A 22,262-nucleotide genomic window follows, 5' to 3' on the forward strand; every position below is an offset into this window, starting at 1 on the left:
GAAGGAAAGTCAACATTCGGTAAAAACTCTACATGTAAGCTTCTCTCACGACTGCAGCCAAAATGAGGTATTCACAAGCATAAAACCCTTTTCACACTGCATTTAGCATGATGCGGCGCCCCCTCGTCAAACGCATTCATTGTGAATATGGTGAGGGGGCGTGGGCAACGCATTGGGGCGTCGCTGGATGGGACGGCACGGCGTGGCACAGCAGAGGACTTCTGCCGTGTCGGCAAGTCACCTCGAATTGGAGAGGAGCAGGCGGAGTGATTTTGTGTCATTTTGGGGGACTTATTTGACAAGTAATGGCATTTGTGACGCTCTTGTGTCCTCCCCCTGAAAATGAGCAAAGTCGGGGCTTTCTTTTGCAACAGTGAAAGTTACATACATCTTGTCACGGTGCGATCTAACCGGCGGCAAAATCATCCGTTTTACTTCCTGATAGTTGCTTCGGCAGTACTTCTAAATATGGGCATGCTGCAACCCAGTCGTTCGCGTTACCGCACGACTCCTTCATCAAGAGCGAGTGCAGTGTGAAAGGTCATAACGGGACAAGAGGTGTTGAAAATGGGTGGATGAAGTTGTTGCGCATCCGTCTGAGAGACCCGAAGTAGTTTGTAAGAAAATTGATTTGAGCGACATGATTTCTGCATTTTTGAGCATCTGCTTGGTCAAACTTAATTTGAAACCTCTAAACCAGGGGTGTCAAAATCATTCATGGTGCGGGCCACAGTTACCGTTTCACTTGGAGGGCCGTTAGTACTGGAACCATCGAGAAAGTCAATAATAACTGTGGACTCAACTGTTGATGAAGTTACTATCATGAGGGGTTTGGTAACAAGGAAATGCTTAGAAATGCTCTTATTTATTACATATGAGAATTAAAAATTTTGGTCAGCATTTTCGAAAGGATCATGGAAGTTAACGCATCATGTGGTGGGCCAGATCTGACCCCGCGGGCCTCGAGTTTAACATCTGTGGTCTAAACCAATGGGAGGGAACCGTTTGTGCTCCAATTAGTCTCGTGGGCCGGATTTAAAAAAAAAGTAATGGTGAATCATTTTCTGTTGAGTTTAGATCAGGTGACTCCTTGAGCCATTCGAAAATAATACACGAACAGAGATTTAATTTAAAGCTGCGCAAAATAACTTCAGATAATCTTACTCGATACGGCGAGATGCTCCACCAAGGCCGGTGCTGCTGTTTTGAGAATTGTAATCACACATAATGCCTGTTTTTTTACCCATTTGGTTATCAAGTGTTGGGGTTGAAAGCACAATTTGAGAAGCGATGGTAGAAATGAACAGTTCGTCGCGCAGTCTCTCTCGAAACGGCCGTTGCTAGTTGCTGCATTCTCGCTTATCTTCCGATGTCAGCATTTGCTGCCCTGCGCTTCTATCTCCTCCGTACTGTAGTCACTCTCGGACACGTCTTTCTCCTTTTGACATCGCCGCCGTATTGATGCCCACCATTCTCCCCCGTCCACCCTTAATCGGCTAATGGCCTCCTCTTCTTTCCCGCCCTCCCCTTTTTTCATCCTTCCATCCGTCCCTTTCGCCTTCCCGTCTCCTCCCTCTCCACTCTTGAGGGCCCGAAGGTCAGTGAGGCCAATTTTCATGCCTGGCTAAGTGACAGAATGGCTTTGTATGTGTGTGTGGGCGTGTGAGCACAGCAGCCTAACACAAGTCATGTGGTGGGTGACCACCCCCCACCCCCCCACCCGCCAACTCCACCTACCTTTAGTCCAGTCGTTGCTTTTTCCCTCCTTTTCCCCTGACTGCAACTCCCAAGATGGAGGCCGCTGTTACGACATAACATAATGGGCCCTATTTTCGGCGACAGGCGAAAAACTGGCGCTTCTTCATTGTCGTGCCGGCCGGCACAAGTCTCGCTTACCGTTGGGAAATTTGGCAGACCGCGTTGCGCGGTCTGGCGGACCCAGGGCGTTTTCTGGTCCACGCCGCCGGCACGCCTGACAATTTGGTGACAGAAAGGAAATTCAAATTTGGCCATTGTATTTCATTCAATCATAAATAGGACAATTTTGCCTTTGATAAAAATGAATTCAGCCGAGCCCTAGTGGGTTTAAAAGTGCTAGCACATACTGCAAATACTGTACCTCCTGTAGGGCCCCACCAATTAGCCGTCTGTATGTTATCAGTCCATATTCAACAAAGATAAAAATTGACACATGAGACAGGAGAATTGAACCAATCTCTGGATTACTGTTTTGGCTAAGGTGCCGCATAGGCGTGACCGCTTCTTGTTTACTTGAAAACTTAGCTTGTATCAGACATCTGTGACATCATGTACATATGCTTGTTATGACATCTCTGAACCACTCGTTTTTTTTTTTGTGTTCCGTTCTATTCTTATTTTATGTGTTAATGTTGTGTGACGTGCTTTGTTATAGCTATTGTGAAAATGTAAAGATGGATCAGCCGTAATAGAAGAGCATTTTTTATCCTCTTCCTTCCTTTTTTTACATAGAAGGCAACATGCTCATAGTACTTAAGTGTGGCATTAATCTTTGCAGTTGCAACTTGCGGCTAGCCATCTCGCTATCCCTACACCTTGAAGGGGCAACTTCCCTTCAGAAAAATCTGCCGCCATGGCCACTTAAGAGCACATCGTCGTTGACTGAATGTGCGCACGTCACGCAGAGAAAGGCATAAAAGGCGGGTGGGGGGTGCATGGACCGGGACTTCAGCCGCCACAAGAGGGTTTAAGCAAGAAACATTTTATATATTCACAACATTTATAATCATTCCAATTTTGGAAGGATTGTGAATACCCTGCGGTGAAATCCTTTTTTTTTTAAAATGTTCACTTTACAGGAACTTTAATGATTTGAACACCAGCTTTGTGTGAATACCGGGCGGGCCAAAGGTTTTATCGGAAAATGTGTTTATATCAACTCGATACAAAACGGACATACGATATATAACACAAGGATGTCCTGTTATGGACCTTCATTGGTCCTCTCCATTTCACGGGTCTTCCAACTCTCAGACCTGACATCGGTAACAGGAATTCTTTGAGTTTTGACTGCTTATAATCGCCGTGTGCTGTTTCACTGTCATGCACGACTCACTTGATGTATGAGACGTTGTTAGGAAAAAAAAACTGTGTCTATCAAATATTGGGGATATTGGCTTACAACACAACGTAACGGGGGAAGTACTCAAAAAAGTGTCCAGGTGCTCAGCTCTCCAAACGTGTCCCAGTGTTATGGAATCCCCCGTCAATATCCACGATTTGGGCGTTTTCTTACCTCCAAAGGCAGAAAAGTCAGTTAAAATGTCAGTTAAACAGAACATCACCACCGAAAAAAGGGGACAGGGGGATGTGTTTTTGTGGACATGGCCTTGACTGATGACACCACAACCCCCTCCCCCCGACCTCAAATAATGAAAATGATGCCAAATCCACAAATGGAGAGTTTCCGCTGCAGCGTTGCTCCATTTTAGCTGCCTTTCCAGGCGTTGACTCCCCGTTGCTTGGCTTGTTGAAAGGTTAATAGAGCAAACACATCCCTGGCACGGCACAACGCAGCCTGCAGTACGTCGACCATATTACGACCCGCTATTTGTGCAGCCGGCGTTTGCACTTTGACTCGAAAAGGCTCCCTCTTTGTCTCCTATGCACCAGAATTATAACGTCCGTGTGACCCGTGAACATTCCTGGCCGCCGTGCTGCTGAATCACCCGCGTATGTGTGCGTGTGAGTGATAACGCGGCCAGACCGCTGTTCGCCCCGCGGGCTGTTTTGCCTTGACAAAACGTTAAAAACCCTGTCCCCTTTCCTGTAGCAGATGCTAGCTGCTGAGGTCCGTGTCGCAGCCACTCTGTCAGCGGAGGGGAGCGGTCGCTGTACCGCAGGCTGGGCACTTATAGCTGTCGCCAATGTGCAATCCACTTTAAATCATCTCTGAGGCTATGTGGTATGTTCTCAGGGATGAGCTGTTGCCAAATGAAAAACCATTGTCCGTGTCACCATTTTGACTTGAATGCATGTACTGGGTAGTATGGTGGCATAGTGGCTTGCAAGCCAGCCTCGCATTCAAAAGGTCCCAGGTTTGAATGGGGTCTTTTGTTCAGGTAGTCTGGCCTTCTCCCGCATTTCAAAAACGTATATATTGTGATATATTATAGATGTTATTTTTTCTTTGCACAGTGGTACCTCTACTTACGTAATTAATTGGTTCTGGAAGAAATTTCTTAAATCGAAAATTTTGAAAGTAGCTGTTCTTTTCATGTAGTAGCTACTAAAAGTAGCCGTTCCAAGTCTCCCCCAAATTTAGGCATAAAAACGCTTCATATTTTGAAACATACATGTTACAATTACATTATTGCACAATAAATGAGAATTGTACATAGTGTAAAAAAAAGCAAAACAAAACAGACGAAAGAATAAAAACGGTCATTTAACTTTTAACTGCGTCCTCAACGTTTTTTGGCCTCTTTACTTCATGTTCTCTCTCAGAAGTGGTTTTTGCCTGGCGTTTTGTCAAGAACTGCGCCAAGTACATTTTATTGCTCTTGTTTGATTGTAAGGTGCCCATTAGTGGTTTGAAAGGCATTGTAAATAAAATGTATTATTATTATTATTATCATTGCTTTCGTCGGCTTTGAACAATCCTAAAATCCAAAATGTCCACGGTAAACATCAGCATTGTGAGCGACATAGAAGTATGTTGTGTTCATGAAACTTCGAGCTGCGATTAGTTATTTTTACCTTTCGTATCTTGAAATTTCTTATGTAACAAGAGGCAATATTTTCCTGTTGAGGCATTTCATAATTTGAAAATTTCATATGAAGAGACGTTCGCAAGTAGAGGTACCACTGTATTGACTACGGTGAGGCCAAAACTTTGAAGGGTTTTCGCAAAAACCCGGATTGGCAGCAGTATTTGGCTCGTCTCTCACTTCGAGGTTCAAGAGTAAGCCCCCCCCCACCCCCCAAAAAGCTTTGAGACACCTCGGGTCAGCAATCTAGTGATTTGCCACTAACCACATTACAGCCATTAGCGGCCCTCGCTGCTTTTCCGCATGTCACACGGAAATGGGTCGAGCCTTGCCCTGCATGACTCACGCTGGCACTTTATCGGACTTTCTTCCAGTACTGGTCAGTTCAACTCGGATTGCAAAGGGACCTTTAGAGAGATACATCCTTCTGTTCACATTTTTTTAGGGTGGACGCTATGGATAAGTCATGCGGTTACTTGGAGAGTGAAGTGCGGAGTCCTCTAATTACGGACTGTTGCAAATTTCTTGCCACACGTAGCGAAAATATCATAATGCCGTAATATTCCAATGAATACTCAATAACGCACGTTTTCATTGCTTTTCTTTTCTGAAGTGACTCCTAGGCAGAGCACAATATGATTGGCTGCTTGCAGAGTTGATTAAATAAGCCGCCTCTTGAAGTTAATTGGAGGCAAGTCCATTTTCCCCCTCCATTTACAGACGCAGGAAGAGGGGAGACCGAGGGAAGTTTGACATAAGTGACTGTTATGCAGATGCCTTGAATTGCCGTTATTTAAAAAAAAATGAGCGTGTTATCCTCAACAACAAAATGAGTAGCTAAACGGCTCTGTTCTAGCTCACCAGTGATGGGACACTGTGGTGCGCTAAGAAAAATTAGAATAGAAGAAATTAGAATCAGAAATTCATTATTTTTTTTTTATTTAAAAGATCCAAGTGCGTCGAATTGAATCGTTTCATTTGTTGTAAAATGACCGCAAAAAAAACTCATGACATCTCTCAAACGGAGTTGTACCATATCGAATCGAATCGTAATCCCACCAAGTCAAACCGAATCAAATCTTTCTACTTTCCCTAAAAAAAGAAACCTTAAACCTAACTTAACCACAAGTAGACACGGTGAACATATTAATATAACCATAACATAACCATTGTGGGACGAATAAAGGATACCTTATCTTATATCGCCGTATCGGTGCAGTATCGAATCAGCTTTTGAGGAGAGATGGCCACCCCTAATAAGATGAGATATCCTTTATTTGTCCCACACTGGGCAAATTTACAGCCTCCAGCAGCAAGAATGTGGGTAGAAAGAAGAAAAAACAAACAAACACCGTTCAATTAAGTGCAATATAAATACAAAAGGGATAAATCGTAGTGCTATTTACAATTATTTTTCACATCATTTAATTATTGTTATTATTATTATTGTTGTTATTTTTATTCAGCAGCCTGACAGCAGTCGGTAGGAACGAGCGTTGGTATCTCTCCTTCTTGCAGAGCGGGTGTAACAGTCTAATATGTCCAAGTATGTTTTCTATTGACTTGCAGCATATCTATAAGACAAACGGGTCACGTCAAAATAGCTGTCATAGATCAATAGATGTTAAATTCGTGATCTGAGGGATCCGGGGATTTAAATGTCTACTTCCAATGTCATTTGTGATGAAATGATGGTTAAAGACACAACTACTTTTCTTTTTGGACATTTACTTTTCCCTTCCTTATTGGGCTCTCTCAACCAGAGACCGACCTTTTGTGAACAAGGGACTTTGATTTGGATCTCGTCCGATTGCTGATGCAGAAATTTTCTCAACCAAATGTCACGAAACCGGTCTGGAGGTCCCATGAAGGCGGGGGTGCGGTGGTGGCAGTGACTTTGTTCACCTTTTGATGACCGCCGTGTACTGTTCAGGGCCCGATCGCAAGGTTGCCGGGGCTCCGTTTCCTGGCAACCGTTTTGCTTTGGCCTGTAAACACAGAGTGGGTCAGCGGGTCTGTGAAAGGTGAAGACATTTGCATTTTTTCAATTGTTTGGATCCAATGATTTATTTTATTTTATTTTATTTTTTTGTCCAGTAACATACAAAGGCAGAAAACCTTCCCTTGACCATTTTGTTAATATGTATCAGGAACGCTCACTCCTCTTTGTTCGCCCTTGTCTGGCAAGCTGTAACATTTTGCTTATGAATATTGATACACAAAGTGTATATTAATGACCCTGGGTGACCTTAACCCTATCCTTATTGGCTCCCCGTTGGTATCTTGCGGGCTCATGAATATTAATAGGGTTCTGTAACCTCCATTACCCTAATCTTTGCTGTCTCGCCTCCCGGATGGATTGGGTTGTCATGGTAACGCTGTTACTCCTTGAGTCCATGAGTGGGAAGAATAAGGTTTGGGGGGGGGAAAAAAAGTCTGACAAATTAAATTTGCTTCAAACATCTTGCAAACTAAACAAAAAGTTTGGGAGGGTAGGGGGCACTCTCTAGTAGTGATGTGAAAAACAGCCATTTTATTTTGGCAAAAAGGTGGTTACTGCGTTGTAAATGTTGGAAAGGGTAGCGTGCTCATTTTTAGCAAGGCAATTGTTGTCATTTTTTCGCGTGTGACTCATTTGCACCGTTCTTACTGACTCTGCCCCTTACCTGCGATGCCCTCGGTTCACAGATGCACACATGGGAACTAATATTGTTGCTAAGAAAAACAGCAGCACACCAACAAAGCACAAAAAAATCTCTCGGGCACAAAATTTACCTGCTAAGAGGCATGTTCGATTCGGTTAAAGGTCAGGGACTTGGTGATGTCATATTTTTCATTTATTTATTAATTTTCTTCCTCCCCCTATCTATCGTTCGCAAACTGATTCCTGGCCACTGTCTAAAAAAGGATTTGGCCTTAATTCTACAGTGGGATGTGTGTTCAAGCTAATCTCAGCATTTGCACATTTTTCTCATCGCAATATCTCCATATTTAGATGTGGACAGCAATGACGAAGGAGGGCCTGACGGCGGCGCTGCGGAGGAGGAAGGCTGGTTCGGAAATGCGTCCGACACACGCTCTGAGTCTTCGTCCTACGGCGACACCCAGGACGAACTCTTCCTGCCGAGGGGCTCGTCACCGGATGCCAGCCACGAGAGCCCCACAGGCTGCCCCACGCCCGTCCACCGCACCTCCTTGGAACTCCTGGGACTGGGCAGTGGCGCCTTCTCGCCGCAGGACGCCGTCTCGTCGGTGGTGTCATCCCTGTACGGTGAGGCGGCATCCCGCGCCCTCGGGAAGCCTCTCAGCAGCAACCTGCGCCGCCTCTTGGAGGCCGGGTCGCTGAAGCTGGATGCGGGGGACCTACTCGGGCGGGCCTCACGGGGAGGCGAGTCCCCGCCGATAGGCCTGGCGTCGCCGCTGACCCTCTCCCCATCCTCGCACCACGCTCAACAGCTAAGCGCACTCGCTCGCAAGCTGGCCAACAACAACAGTGGCTCTGCTTCGCCTGCCTCGTTGGCCCCCTCGCTTACCAACGTTAAACAAGAGCCGCCGGACCACTTCAACTCCCACAGCAACGGCGGTGGGTTCGTATGGGCGGGTGTCGCCGACAAGTGGCCGCCCACCGGCCGTTCGACGCCCAGCGGGTCCAGCCTCTCCCCGGACTCGGCCATCCAGAAGTTAAAAGCGGCGGCCAACGCGGTGCTTCAAGACAAGAGTGCCGTGTCCGCCGCCGCCGCCGCCGCCACCACCACCACCACCACCACCTCCACCACCTCCACCACCGCTTCGTCCGTCGTGCCGCCCCTCGGAGGGTCCGGCCCCCGAGGCGACGACGTGGTGCGCTTCGATGCCTTTAACTCTCCGTTCAGCCCGCAGTCGGCGAGCTCCACTTTGGCCGCGCTTTCCAAGAAAGTCAGCGAGCGCAGTCACGGTTCGTCGGCGCCCGGTGCGCCCGCTGACCAGCAGAACTCGGCCACGTCCTTCCTGTCGCTCGTGTCCATGACCTCATCGGCCGCCTTGCTCAAAGAGGTGGCGGCCAGGGCGGCGGGGAACCTGCTCAGCGAGAAGAAGGAAGGCTGCCCACTGTCGGGCGGCGGTGGCGTCCTCCAAGAGGATGTCAAGCCCCTGCTGGACAAGAACCACAAAACCCCCACCCCGTCGACACCCACCCAGGGCCTGGAGCTGTTGTTGCCCTCTACACCCAAAGGAAGAGGAAAACCCAACAGTCAAGCAGGTAATTGATATGATCTACTTCTAACCTCTGAGTCAAGGCACCCAATTTGCGTTCTCTCCCCACCGCAAAACAAAAATGTCCCAAAAGGGATGATTTGTACACCGTGTTTAGACAGTTTGGATGTGCTCTTTTCTCCCTCCTACATTGACAAGGTATTGCAGATCCTCAAAATCAGGTAACTTGGACTCTGGTGCAATGAAATGTAATCGGGAAATCCCAAACGGCGACTATGGATGATTAACATTTCCCCAAATTGTTCAGTCTGCCACCTGGAGTCAGCTGTGTGAAACAAGCGTAGTAAGCGAATGCTTTCTCCATCAAATCAAGCTTCCTTTGTCATTCCATTTGATTTATTTTTGCCGTTTGCCATCATCTGCATCGGAAATGTTCACCTAGTTGAGGACAAGTGATGATATAGACGAGAGGATCATTTTCGCCATATATATTGTTCTAACCTCCAACCCCCTGCCCTCAATGATTTCAACTCCCCCCCCCCCGCAAATGGCAGGGGTTGGCTGTAATGTTGAAATATCCTTTTAAAAGTGGTAGGATATCAAAATGCATTTTAAGAGACTAAAGTCAGAATATTAATTCCAAAAAAGTCGTATCATAATTAATGGAAAAATAACTCACGATAGTCCGACTTTTCTCAGACATTGGTGTCATAAACGCCCCCCCCCCCCCACGTGTGGCGATAACACTCCTTGAAACGCCACTAGTTTCAGCCGCTGCAGTCTTAATTACCTTCACAGAAAAGACACCGAGGCATCAGCCAACCAAGCGAGTCTCACAAAAGGGCAGTGCGAGCTCCACGGGGGTCTCCCGACCGAGACCTCGCCGCCTTCCTCGACGGTCTCGTTTGCGCTCGAGAGAGCTGCCAAAAAAGCAGCGGGTGGAGCCCTCCCTCGTGTGGGTCTGGGCAGCACGGAACCCCGCTAACCGGAGCCGTCGGTGCACTGATTGGGAGGGCAGACCTGAAGGCCAAACGCGTCATACTTTCCACTGACTGAATACAGATGTGTGTACATTTGCCGCCTGCGCGCCGTTTATTCTGGAAGACGTGGACATGTAATCCAAACAGGGAAAAAGAGAGGGAGACTAAGTGGCCTTTAGGGAAGAACTGAATGTTTTCAAAGAGATGGATGGCCACTTTTGAAGGATTGTGTCGCAACCCCGAGCAAATCTAAAATGGCGGGATGAAATTGACTTCAGACGGATGAGGCGGCCGATGTAATATTGTGTGATCTGCATGTTAAAAAGGTGATGGTGAAAGAGAGGGCGGGTGAGGGTAGGAGGGGGGGGGGATGCTGTAACCCGGCGAGCCGTCAAGGTCGGGCGGTGCTGTAAAAGTGCAGGTATGTTGTTTGGTCGCCAGACTGAAAAATGTGACCTTGATTATTGACAGCTATGCCTTGTTTTTTATAGGCCTCCCCTCGCCACTCCCACCATAAAGCCCATTTAGTGCTCATTTCGTCTGCTCCTTTTTCATTTAGCTCTCCCCACTCCATTTTGTTTTTCCTTCACCGCATTTCACTCGCAGTCATCTTCATGTTGTTTTGCACTCTGAGCTTGTATTCGCGCAAAGCTAAATTAATTAAGCCGGAAATTGATTTGACCTATGCGAAGGACTTTTAAGATCGTTGAGTAGTAACTGCAAGAAAAAAGTCAAAGTGGAGACAGAAGTCGGATAGAAAAGCCGTACTGTTACGAAAAGAAAGTCATGATATCACAAGAAAAACATTTCATGAGAATAAAGTCTGAATTTCAGACGATTCACAATCCCACTAAAATAAATTTGTCAGCTTCCACAAATGCGTGGTTTGAAATTTCCAAAGTTGCCTTTTCAAGGCCTATTCTCACACCCGCTATAACGAAATGGGAGACTGTGTCGTGTAACATCACTTTGAGGAAATGAAAAATAAAGTCAAACGAGCAGAGTTCGACAGCCAGCTTGTTTCATTTGATTTGCCAACCAATAACATTTTGCTGTTTAAATAAATTATAAAAAACAAGACGGAATACACAACAATTAAGCATTCGAAATGTTAACACCAAAACACTCAACCAAAGACATTTTCGTTTTTCAATAATAACGTTTTGATTCAGGATTATGTTTTAACAACAATTGTCTTGAGAAAGTAATGATTCAATTTGCGGTATAAAAAATTGGTGGATCGTATGTCCTCGTTTATGTTGTAATTGTGAGAAAGATCTTTTTGCACTAACATTGTAATTTTGTTTTCCAAGAAAAATCTGAATTCGTTTTTTACAAGAATTTGTAGAACAATATATCATTAAGTTACGCAAAAACAGAAAGTAAATTGTATTTATATATGTTCCGTTTTTCTTTTCACTCTTTCCTTCATCGACCAAAACCCTTGTTGTCTATATGTCCTAAAAGAAAGACATTCTAGATGTAAAAAGAAATGGAAGACGGCAGGTTAGCCGCGCCGGAGGTTCGTCTATTGTTGATTGATTTTACGCCGTAACTCCAAATGTGCTGTGACTAGCATATGCATTTTCGTTGCGGCACGATTCAAAGTGATAGCCTGGGCTAAACGGAGCCGCACAGAAAGCCCTTCACCATCAAAAGCGACCCTGCGCAATAAATCCTCAATTTCACCCTGGCCCGCAGGCGTTGATTTAATTCTGTACATTTTCCCGAAGGCTTCGGTGCTGCTGTTAGTCTCTGCAAGAGACGACACAACAAGAGAGTGCTTTAAAAGGTTGCACACGACGATGTGATATATCGTACCTTTGAAAAGAAGCTATTAAGACACAATTTAAGTGCGTTGGGCGAAAAGGCACTTTTGTTAATCAACAATCTGCTTGTTAAATGATGTCACCTTACCGTTTCTTTTTCTGTCCTCTGCCTTTCGTGCGAGGCTTGCTTGTCTTCCCTAAAACGTGTTGGAAAATTAATCTTGGTTCCGTAAAACATGTCAGCCAAATAACTCTTGATTCTTTTCTCTAAAACATTAGCGGATGTTTTTTTTCTCTGAGACATGCGAGTCATGACTGTCTTCTTGAAAACATGTCACCCAATGAATCTTAGTTATCTCAATAATGTTCACAAATTGCGATTTGTTCGCTAACAAATGTTCACATATAGTTCAGTTGTCTACAGTGGCGGTCACCAACCTTTTTTTCCCCAGCGACCAGTGTAATGTCAGACAATATTTTCAGGGACCGGCCTTTAAGGTGTGGCGGATAAATACAACAAAGTTAAATGATATGATACCTGCATGAAAATTGGTATTGGTGGTATTTTCGAAACATATTAATAAACCCTAATCATGACACAAGGAACATCCTATCTGACCACAGCACTCGAGTCGCTATGGTAACGTTTAAACGTGCATTCAAAATAAGATACCGCAAATACAAAGTGCATGAAAAATACGACTTGCCTTCACCGCATATTATGCAGAGTGGGCTTGGTGCGTTGGAATTTCCCGTTGAGATAAATCCGTATTTTAAGTAAGACTCCTGATCCTGTCTAATAAATGTAGCCTTCGTTTTCTTGCAAATAATAGGCTCGTCTTCTGTCTCCTGGCTGGGCCTTTTCCCCTTACCAAAGACGTTAGTTTTTTTTACTTATTTTGCTAGCTCCTGGATTTTATTTTAGCGGTAACCAATCACGTGACCGAGAAGCACACTTTGACAATCTGTTGATTTTTGTCAATGGATCTTAGTTCAGCATATCACACTTGGAGCTCGTCTCTCGCTGATGAAACTTACCGTAGTTCTCTAAAACCTGCCAGAATGCCGGTCCTGATTTCTACAAAGGATGTTGGCGTATTCTAAATTGCAGTGCTCTTCTTAAAACCAGCGTCGTAATAGTTTGGGATTTTTCATTATCGTTAGTTTTTATTTCGATTTGACTTTCATTTTTATTATTGTCAGTATGAGTGTGATGTTGAGTGCCAGGGGGGGAAACGGGTCACTAAGTGTTGTGTAATAAAGTCAACAGCAACTGTCAAACGACTTGTCTGACCTTCCTCCTTCTGCGTGGACGTGCAGCAAAACCAAAATAAATGCATTTAAATTCTTCCTCAAAGTTTTAGCATGGCGAGATGTCGTTTCAGATTAATTTAGCAAAAAAGCATTTTTGTTTTTAATTCCCTTTAATGCTTTTCAGTATTGGGTGTACTTAATCCGGTCGTCATCGGTAATGGCAGTCACCTTTCTTAAAACATGTTTTCATAAGAATCTTACTTCGCAAAACCATGTTAGCATATGAATCAGTGCGCTTTAAAAAAATGTATATTAATTTGCACTTCTCTTCTGCCTGATAGCATATAAATCTTGGTACCCGTCTATAAAACACCATAGCAAATGAATATTACTTCTCCTGAAGCATGTTTGCGGATGAATCTTACTTTTCCAGACCATTTCAGTAAACGGCTCTTTGTTCTTTCCTGGAGAGCAAGTTTTGGGGTCTCAATCATAACAGAATTTGAATTTTTGGTCTCTGTCGCACATTACCTTACAATGTAGACATCTCTGTTCTCTTCTCTAAAACATGCCGTACTTCTCTATAACATGACAGCAAATGATTTTTTGGTTCTCTGCTCTCAAAAGTGTGAGGGGAAAAAAAATGTAGTCTCTTGTCTAAAACACGTTAGCAAATACATTTTACAAAGTCTCAAGGTACCAAGGTTTCTTTCTATTTTTGCTCCATGCGAATCTGTTTGGAGCAAGCAGAATCCTTTTTTTTTTCTTCTCTCTCTTTTCTTTCCACCGTCCCTCTCAGCTCTGGCTGCAGATGGCCATTTATTGTTGCAAATAGGCAGTCTCGAGCTTTTACACCTCAGGTCAATGAATGGCTCAGCGCAGTTATTTCGCCAAACACTGATTACCAGATGTTTATTTATTTTATTTTTTTCCATCCAAGGAACACGATTGGAATACTCATGAAGCCCCATCTGACAGGCCCACGTAGAATTTGTAATGCCGTCATGTCTCTTTTTAATAAAGACCAATTAAGCGGTAATGGATGCCGGATACAAAGCCAACATCAATAATCGAGGCGCTTAAAAAAAGATGTATAGATATATCTAAATAAAAAAAATTTAAACGCCTTAAATTTGTGCACGCGTTTCCAGCTGGCATTTACCCTGATGGTCTTCATAAAGTTTTATTGCGGACCTGAGCGCACTGAAAAGATTCTGAATTGTATTTCTTTACAGGAACATAGCTGCGACATTATCACACAGTACATAAAAGTCGGATTTTAATTGGGCTTTTGTAAATGTCACTTACAGCCATTTTGTTGCCACCCCACCCCCCACCCCTCAAGGTTCGCCGGAGGACGGTGGCAAACCGTTCCAGTGTCCTGTTTGCGGCCTGGTCATCAAGCGCAAGAGCTACTGGAAGAGACACATGGTCATCCACACAGGCTTGAAAAGCCACCAGTGTCCGTTGTGTCCCTTCCGCTGTGCCCGCAAAGACAATCTTAAGTCCCACATGAAGGTGAGGTTGATAATTACCCCCCTATCCGAAAGTCCAAATCATGCTCAATAGATCTCCAGAATTTTACCTTAAAAAGGACATCTGCTCTTTTTTTTTCCACGACATGAGTCTGTACTCGTTATCGTCGCGCTTCCATTGTCCAAAAAAAAACCCTCAATAATACCACAGGTAGCGTGACAGTGATACGTTTTCAATAAACACCTGAAAGTGCATCTCGTGAAGGCACCAATGTACTGTATTTAAATACGACACCTCGCCTTCCCTCTTCCAGGTACATCAGCACCAAGACCGGGGTGAGACGTTCCAGTGCGAACTCTGCCCGTTCACATCCTCCCGTCACTTCAGCCTGAAGCTCCACATGCGCTGCCATCAGCACTTTCCCCGCACTGACGTCAAGGTGAAAGAGGAACTCACCACCGACACGGAGGGCGAGGGCTCCCTGATGGGCGACGCCGGCGGCACAGCTGACCCGAGGGGGACCCAGGTGTCCCCCCCGCACCTGGAGGCCCGGCTGCAGACGTCCCCGCCCGGCGAGGCATCCTCCAATCACGTCCACATCAAAGAGGAGCCGCTGGAGCGGGACCTTTCTGCGCTGTCCCCCTTTAGCATCGGCAGGGAGCGACCCAGGAGCAGCGCCAACTCCTTGGACCTGCCGGGCGTGGGCACAAGCATCGGGGTACACGCCAGCCCCAGTGGTCCACCTACGGCTTCACTCTTCAGCCCGGACATCACGACCAAGACGGCCACTGACCTGCTTATGAAGCTATCAGGTTCGTACAAGTTAGGACTATCGTTTAGTGCTTTATTGTAGTTGTACCAAGGTGCTTCCAACTGCTCTGCCACTTCTGACAGCAGTTTTCACGGGGCCATCACATAGTGTGTCACTTGTCTCCAGGGTCCATCCAATGTAAGCATATGAAACTTAGTTCGGTAAAGCATGTTGCCATATAATAATAATACATTTTATTTGTGGGCGCCTTTCTAGAAACTCAAGGACACCTTACAACAAGCAGTTATATATAGCATAATTCATCAATTAATTGACAACTAATCGCTTCACAAATATTTAAAGAATCGAGTAATTGTCTTGAGCAGTGATCCTCAACTGTTGTCACCCTATTCAAACAAATTCCTATTGTTGCAAAGTCCAACCCACCAGGGCACACAGAGACGAAACAACCATCCGCGCTCACACTCACACCTAGGGACAATTTAGAGTGTTCTTGGAATGTTTTTGGAATGTGGGAGGAAAACCGGAGTACCCGGAGAAAACCCACGTAGGCATGGGGGAGGAGAACATGCAAACTCTACACAGGGAGGCCGGAGCTGGAATTGAACCCGGTATCCCTGCACTGTGAGGTCGAAGTGCTAACCACTCGCCCACTCTGTAAAATGTTTTTTTCCCCCCCAAAAATGGCCTCATAAAATACATGCATACATTTTTAAATGCCTTTTCAACTGTGTGATCTTTACTGCCAAAAGCATATTGCTCGCAGTTACATCTGTTAGCCAAAAACTGAGCTGCACTACAATTGAGCAGCTAAAAACGAGAGCGCGCACAAGTGACTTAACATTTTTGACGCTTACCCTGTATTGGATGTCCTGTGTAGAAACTTGGTAATTGTCAGACTTTTCCGAAAAAAAAAAAAAAATCTGAATACAAGTGCATGTAATTTTTTTACTAGCTGTCCATCGCCAGCTTTTGGGCCCCCACCCATCAATTCAGAATCATCCGGTTTAAAGCAATTGTTTATCTTAAAACTGTCCAAATTCTCTGATTCTAGCCTCTCAGTCGTAATTATTCTGTGATTTCTCCAGTGCTTTGTGAAAGCAGACTGCTCTTTTGGGTTTAATCAAGATAAGTCATTTGCAAACATCTGCTTTAACTTGGGAAAACAATGGCAGAACCGGAAACTGAATCAGTTTGAAAAAGTTGGACTACAACATACTGTATTTTCACGACTATTCGACGCACCGTACGGTTGGGCGCAGTCTCATTAATGGGTGACATTTCTGTATTTTACACATAGACAGACCGCACTGTACCTACCAATAGGCGCAGTTTTACAGTGGTAAAACATACGCCAGCTTAAACATACGGCATGCATGCGCGCACGCTAACACGTTAGCTTGAAGCATACGGTAGCATGCCAAGACATACAGATACAAGCTAAAAACATGTTTTTAAAAAGGCAACGAAAGCAGAACTGAGTACTCACAGTACAATGTACTCACGTTTTTCGATCAATCATCACCCAGAAATCCATCAAAGTCCTCATCCTCTGTATCAGAAGCAGAGGACTGCACATCCCAGTTGTCATTGAAGGCATCACATGCTAGTGTGAGTTGCTACGCATTGCCGAGCGGAAAGAAGGAGCAGCAACAGCAGTCAACATTTCTCTCGTGTGAAGCTTTCCCACATTTGAAAGTAAAGAACAGAGCGAAACATGGTGGCAGCGCGTGTGTGTGTAGAAAGAATTGAACAATTGTGCAAGTACCGTAATCCATCAAAAACGCCGCGTTCCCTCTCGTTGTTGCGTATTGTGGCGTAACTCGCCAAGCGCTGCCTCTCACTCTTTGTAAAGTTGTGTTTGCCATCGATCATCCATTGTTCCCATGCCGTTCGCAACTTTACTTTGAAAGCCCGGTTGATGCCAATGTCCAGCGGTTGGAGTTCTTTAGTCAAGCCTGCGGGAATAACGGCAAGCTCAGAGTTCATTTGCTTGACTTGTTTTTTCACCGCTGCTGTGAGATGGGCACGCATGCCAAAAGCATAACCGGTGGCTTCAAGTTTGAACGGAGCTTCGTAGGCGTGTCTCTTTGTCGAATTTATTTTCAGGGGTTCTTAGAAACCAAAACCGGAGTTGTTTTGCAACAATGCACATTGCCACACTCTATACAGGTGTTGGTACCTGCTTGCGGCGTCCCTTTAGCGTCCACTTACACGCCCACCCTTCACCATTGGCGGACTGCTCCCCAGCTTGCCTGTCCTCTCTCTCTCTCTCTCCCTCTCCATATATGTATATATACACGCCCACCCTTCCCTGATTGGCCGACTTCTTTCCCGCATGCCTGGCCACAGTCACTTCCGCCTTTTCTCTATATAAACAGCGTCTGCGGCTGTCAGTCAGATTTTGGAACTCAGCGCATACAAAGGACGCTCCGCACCATAAGGCGTCCTGTCCATTTTGGAGAAAATTTCAGACTTTTAATGGCGTCTTATAGTCGTGAAAATACGGTAATTTCCCTCTCGTGTGATATTGCTTAACTGTTTAATTGTGTTGCTGGCGACAAACAATACCAAACAAACAACAACGATTGATTAATAAAGAGTCATCTGAAATCGGAAAATGCTTTGGTATTGCACGTGACAACCTGAATATGAACCATAGTTCTTTTAAATATGTAAACAAATTAATCTTAGCTCTCGTCTCTGAAGCAATTTAGCAAATGATTCTCCGGCAAAATGAACCTTAGTTTTTGTCTCTAAATTATGTTCGCAGATGAATCTTAGATGATCTCATTTGAATTTTAGTCGTATGTTAACAAAAGAATCGTAGTTCTCGAAAGTAACCATTTGAATCTTGGTTTCCTTTTCTAAAACACGATAGCAAATGAGTTTTAATTCTTTACAATGTACCAACGTAATTGTGAAAAAAACAAACAAACAACCCATCTAACCCGGCAAGAGTGCCGCCTCAATCCGTCTCACCAGTCCATCGTAAAATATACTGTATAACTATACAACAGGGTTGATATGCAACTCGCACTGTTTTGGAAAGACCTTCACACTGAGCTGCGGAGCATTCTTTGCATGAAGACAAATTCATGCCGTACCATCTGGGGGTTATTCTACCAACTGGGAATTCTACGGTTCAAATCCATCCTAACGGAGCATTAAAACATTTTTTTTAAATAAAACTAATTTAAACTGCTCAGCATAGGTTTACGAGAAAAATTTTCTTTTAATCTGGGACTCCACGCCGGATAATAATGAGCTGCCATTCTGCTTGAGAATGGATTTTTGAACTTTGAAAGAAGGGAAGATTGTTTGGGCAAACTTGACGCGCACGCTGTTGTTTGGGATTGTTAAATCTCGATGCTGTTGAGAATATTTTTGTAGTGTTGCACAATATGAAAAGCAGCAGTCGGAGACGATGGGAAGATTGATGGGAAAAGGTTAGGGGAGGTTCAGCGGCGGGGTCGAGACGACCGCTGCCAATCTCGCGCTTAATGCTGTGTAATTAGATTGAGATCTTCCGGAAAAAAAACCCTGGAACATTAGATTAATTAAAAATGTATGCATAATTAAAAAGGAATTTATAATTTGGAATGATTAGCGCCCTTGGCTCACCATCCTGTGACCCAGCCAGGATGCGCCAGGGGGGCTAGAACGACTCAGTTCACCAACTGAACCCCCCCACCCCCACCCCCCACCCGCAAGTACCCCCACTCCCGCCCCTTTTGTGCCCCCGACTCCAAATGCCCCATTGGTGGTGGTGGGGGGCGGGGGGGGGTTGCACTCCACTCCCAGACTGCGCAATCAAGCTCAGACTCCTCCAGGGAGGAGCCAGCGGTGACTCCTTCCAATGTCAGTCCAGCATCGGACATCTTAAGTTCGAACCGTCATTCAAGGTGAACGTGGGCGGACATGAAAAATTGAAAAAAAAAAAAAGACGTGATGATTATGGACTTTAATGAATACTATACCTTTGATCACAAAGTATCTGCTTTGTCGAAAGAAGGGGGACTGCTCAGAAGAAACGGGGCTAATTTCTTTTTAAAACATTGGTGCGGGAGGGTGTCGGGGAAGGTGAGGGAGCTCCTCTCGGGATTTCCGAACTCCATTCCTCCCTGCCAAGCCAGATTGAGTGTCTTCATGGGTAGCTCATTCCTTCTACTTTTTACAGCCTCGGTCCCCCAAGGCCAAGCAAGGGAGGCGGAGGGTGAAAGATATAAAGACCAGACAGATGAAGTGACATCTGATCAAGGCAGGCCAGAGAGAGCGAGAGCAGGCAAAGGCAGGGACTTGCATCTACTTCCCTCCACATGAACAAGCCAGTGAACTCCTACTGAACCCTGACATCAGAAGAATATTGGGACCTTTCCTTTTTACCGGACCTGCTACGGATGCCGCTTCTGACACCGCGTTCCGTTCCAGTCATCTCTCCGGTCTAACATACATTGGCCCTCATCAACTCATAAATGTGGAGGAATTTTAGTCGGGAATAAATATAACACACGCATTGAGTGGTGAAAGTGAGGGGAATGGGTCCTTCATTTATTTAGCACATTCGTCAACTCATTAGCAAATTCCCAATTTGTTATTCCTGTAAGAATTATTATTAGTGTTTATATATATATGTTGTGCATTTTTGCGTAAAAGATGTCCCCCCTCCCCTGCCCCCAAAAAAGCTAATTCTTCATTATTTGTGTCGGCGTGGTCTAATGCTACTCTAAATTTGTTTGCAGAATATGCACCGATTCAAGTCGGAAGTTATGGATAAATAACATTTACATGTCAAACATACGAACGCACGTTTTGTGCTCAAATTGGTGCATAAGCACAGTTCTTACATGATTGCCATTGTCTCCAGGAGCCCTTGAACAGGACAGCCAACAGATCCCACTTCTGACACCATGTTGGGATAAAGATGGACAATTTGTTGTTCTTATCGCTGGGGGCACTCCCCGGATAGCACTTCTGACACCAAATTGGGATCAAAACATAATTACACATTTTAATCATCATCACATGGCGCAGGGGTCCTCCCAACTGGGCGGGCCACGAATCCTACTTCTGACACCATTTTCAGATTAAAAAAACAAAAAACACCATGTTTAGTGGGCACTTTCTTTTGAGCGTCGTGGCGATAGATTTTGATTTTGTACGATGGCGTGCTGACTCGGCCATCAGCCGTCCAGCGTGATGCACATTTAGATTTTTTTGCGATGAAAGCACACCGCCCGCTCGCTTCCCCGTTCCCAGTGGACCAGACTTAATCATGTGGGCATCATCCAGATATCACCCATTCCCTCCCTCCCCCCGTGCTCCCGCTCCACTGACATGGGCACAGCGAGCTCGACCTTGGCTGGGTGTGAGTAATTGGCATGCAGGGGCATGGTGGGAGGTGTAGTAGCTCTGATTGTTGTTGCCCAACAGGAGAATACTGTGCACATAATGCTTTCCTGACACTGCAATAAGCACCACGGGCAGAAATCTAACACCGCACAGGACATGTGACAGAACAGTAGCAGTGTGTGCTTCCGTGCTTCGGATTTCTATGTCATCAATTTGCACCAAATTGCTATTAGCGACGCAGTTAATTAAACTCCTAAGCTAATCATCCACATGAAGAACAGCTCGAAACCTAAAAGGGGGCAAATTATTCAATTGTTTGGGGCACAATTTCAAAAAGTGTCTGAATAAAAGACCCAACATTCTTTGGCTAAGATTAAATTGAAGAATGAGAGTACATTTAACATCCACTTGTCCCACTCTGGTTGATATCACTCGGTTAACGGGGAGCGGTCACATCTCGATACCGTTATGACTAATGGTGGAGCAAGGGCGTTGCGACAAAGCGAGGGCTACTCGGTGTTTGCCACTTCGACCCCTACCCCACCCCACTGGGGGTGCGAACACTTCTCACGATTGGCGAAGGTAGAAAAATGCGCATTCACGTCAGGGTTCGTTCAAGGTGGCAAATGTCCGCCACGTTGCCGCCAACTCGAGCCCAGACGCAGACGAAGCCAACCAAACTCCATCAGCTGACGTCGTTCACAAGACCACACCCCATCAATCAAACACGCAAATACTACAGGGCATACACTAATTCCACTTTCTAAAAGAACTCTATTCTTAACGCTTTTTTTTAATCCTGTTTTATGATGTTAGTTCCCTCCTATCTATGTTGAATCTGAAATATTCAGTAGGTGAACTGCGATTTATCAGGGGAACGCCGTAGTCTGCTCGGTGACCTAAAAGCATCGCACGTGAGCAGACAAAAAGGTCAAAACACACCGACCAATATTCATAATAGAGTGGACGAGTGCGATGAAGTGGGCGTACCGCTGATAGAATGAAAACAGTCTGTCCTTGGTGACATTGTACTTGATATATTTGGAGTCCTTGTCGCTGTCTATATCATACGTCGTGGATCTGAATAGTCTTCCCATTTCCTGCTGCGCATGAGAGTGCGCACACACGGGAAGGACCTTTTTAGCATGACCTCTCTTGTCCATACATCTCCTCTGCAGCCATCAGTATCACTGTCCGGCGTCTTGCACGCTGTCAGCTCTCGTTGGGTTCTCAAACCTGCCCGACGCAGCCCTGTGCTTTTTTTCCTCCCTTCCTTCTACCTCCGGTATAAAACAGCAGCCAATTGTCAGAGGGAAAGCAGGTCGGCGTGACAGAGGTGGAAAGCTAATGAAGTTATTTGACGGCGGGCCTGGCCGCGGAGCGTGAGGTGAGGCGCGGCGGACAAGCGCCTGGCAGCGAGACGGATGAGGCACGAGGCGAGAAATGCGGGAGGCGGCGGAGGCGCGGGTAAAAAGAACACCAATGTATGTAGCGTCGGTGGCAGGTGTCAGAAGGCTGTGATACCACGCAGACAGACTGATAGCGTCGCGGCGGCGGCAGAAAGGGAGCAGACTCGGGAGCTGGAGATGGCCAGTCACCCAGAAAGACACCCTCCGTCTGCTTCTCGGCTCGATTCACACCATGACATGCGAGAAAAACTGGACACTTGTCTCCCGTGTTGTGTTTGTGAGATTCTGACAGACAAAAAAAAGGCTGCAGC

At 45.5% G+C, this 22,262-nt stretch overlaps 2 protein-coding genes across 4 annotated transcripts in view; both read left to right on the forward strand.

Moving 5' to 3' along the window:
* LOC127612838 (uncharacterized) overlaps positions 1–22,262 on the forward strand; it is a 99,295-nt gene that overhangs the window by 30,900 nt on the left and 46,133 nt on the right. The gene's annotated exons all lie outside the window — the stretch shown is intronic.
* The window catches only part of znf827 (zinc finger protein 827), a 72,479-nt gene that overhangs the window by 21,162 nt on the left and 29,055 nt on the right, over positions 1–22,262 (forward strand). For all 3 annotated transcript variants that reach the window (XM_052083604.1, XM_052083605.1, XM_052083606.1), the window contains exons 2-4: positions 7,744–8,985; positions 14,288–14,460; positions 14,732–15,230. In XM_052083604.1, the coding sequence (XP_051939564.1) occupies positions 7,744–8,985; positions 14,288–14,460; positions 14,732–15,230 (1,914 nt within the window). The remainder of the gene's footprint in view (positions 1–7,743; positions 8,986–14,287; positions 14,461–14,731; positions 15,231–22,262) is intronic.

This window comes from Hippocampus zosterae, chromosome 13, assembly GCF_025434085.1.
Source record: "Hippocampus zosterae strain Florida chromosome 13, ASM2543408v3, whole genome shotgun sequence".
Taxonomy (NCBI): domain Eukaryota; kingdom Metazoa; phylum Chordata; class Actinopteri; order Syngnathiformes; family Syngnathidae; genus Hippocampus; species Hippocampus zosterae.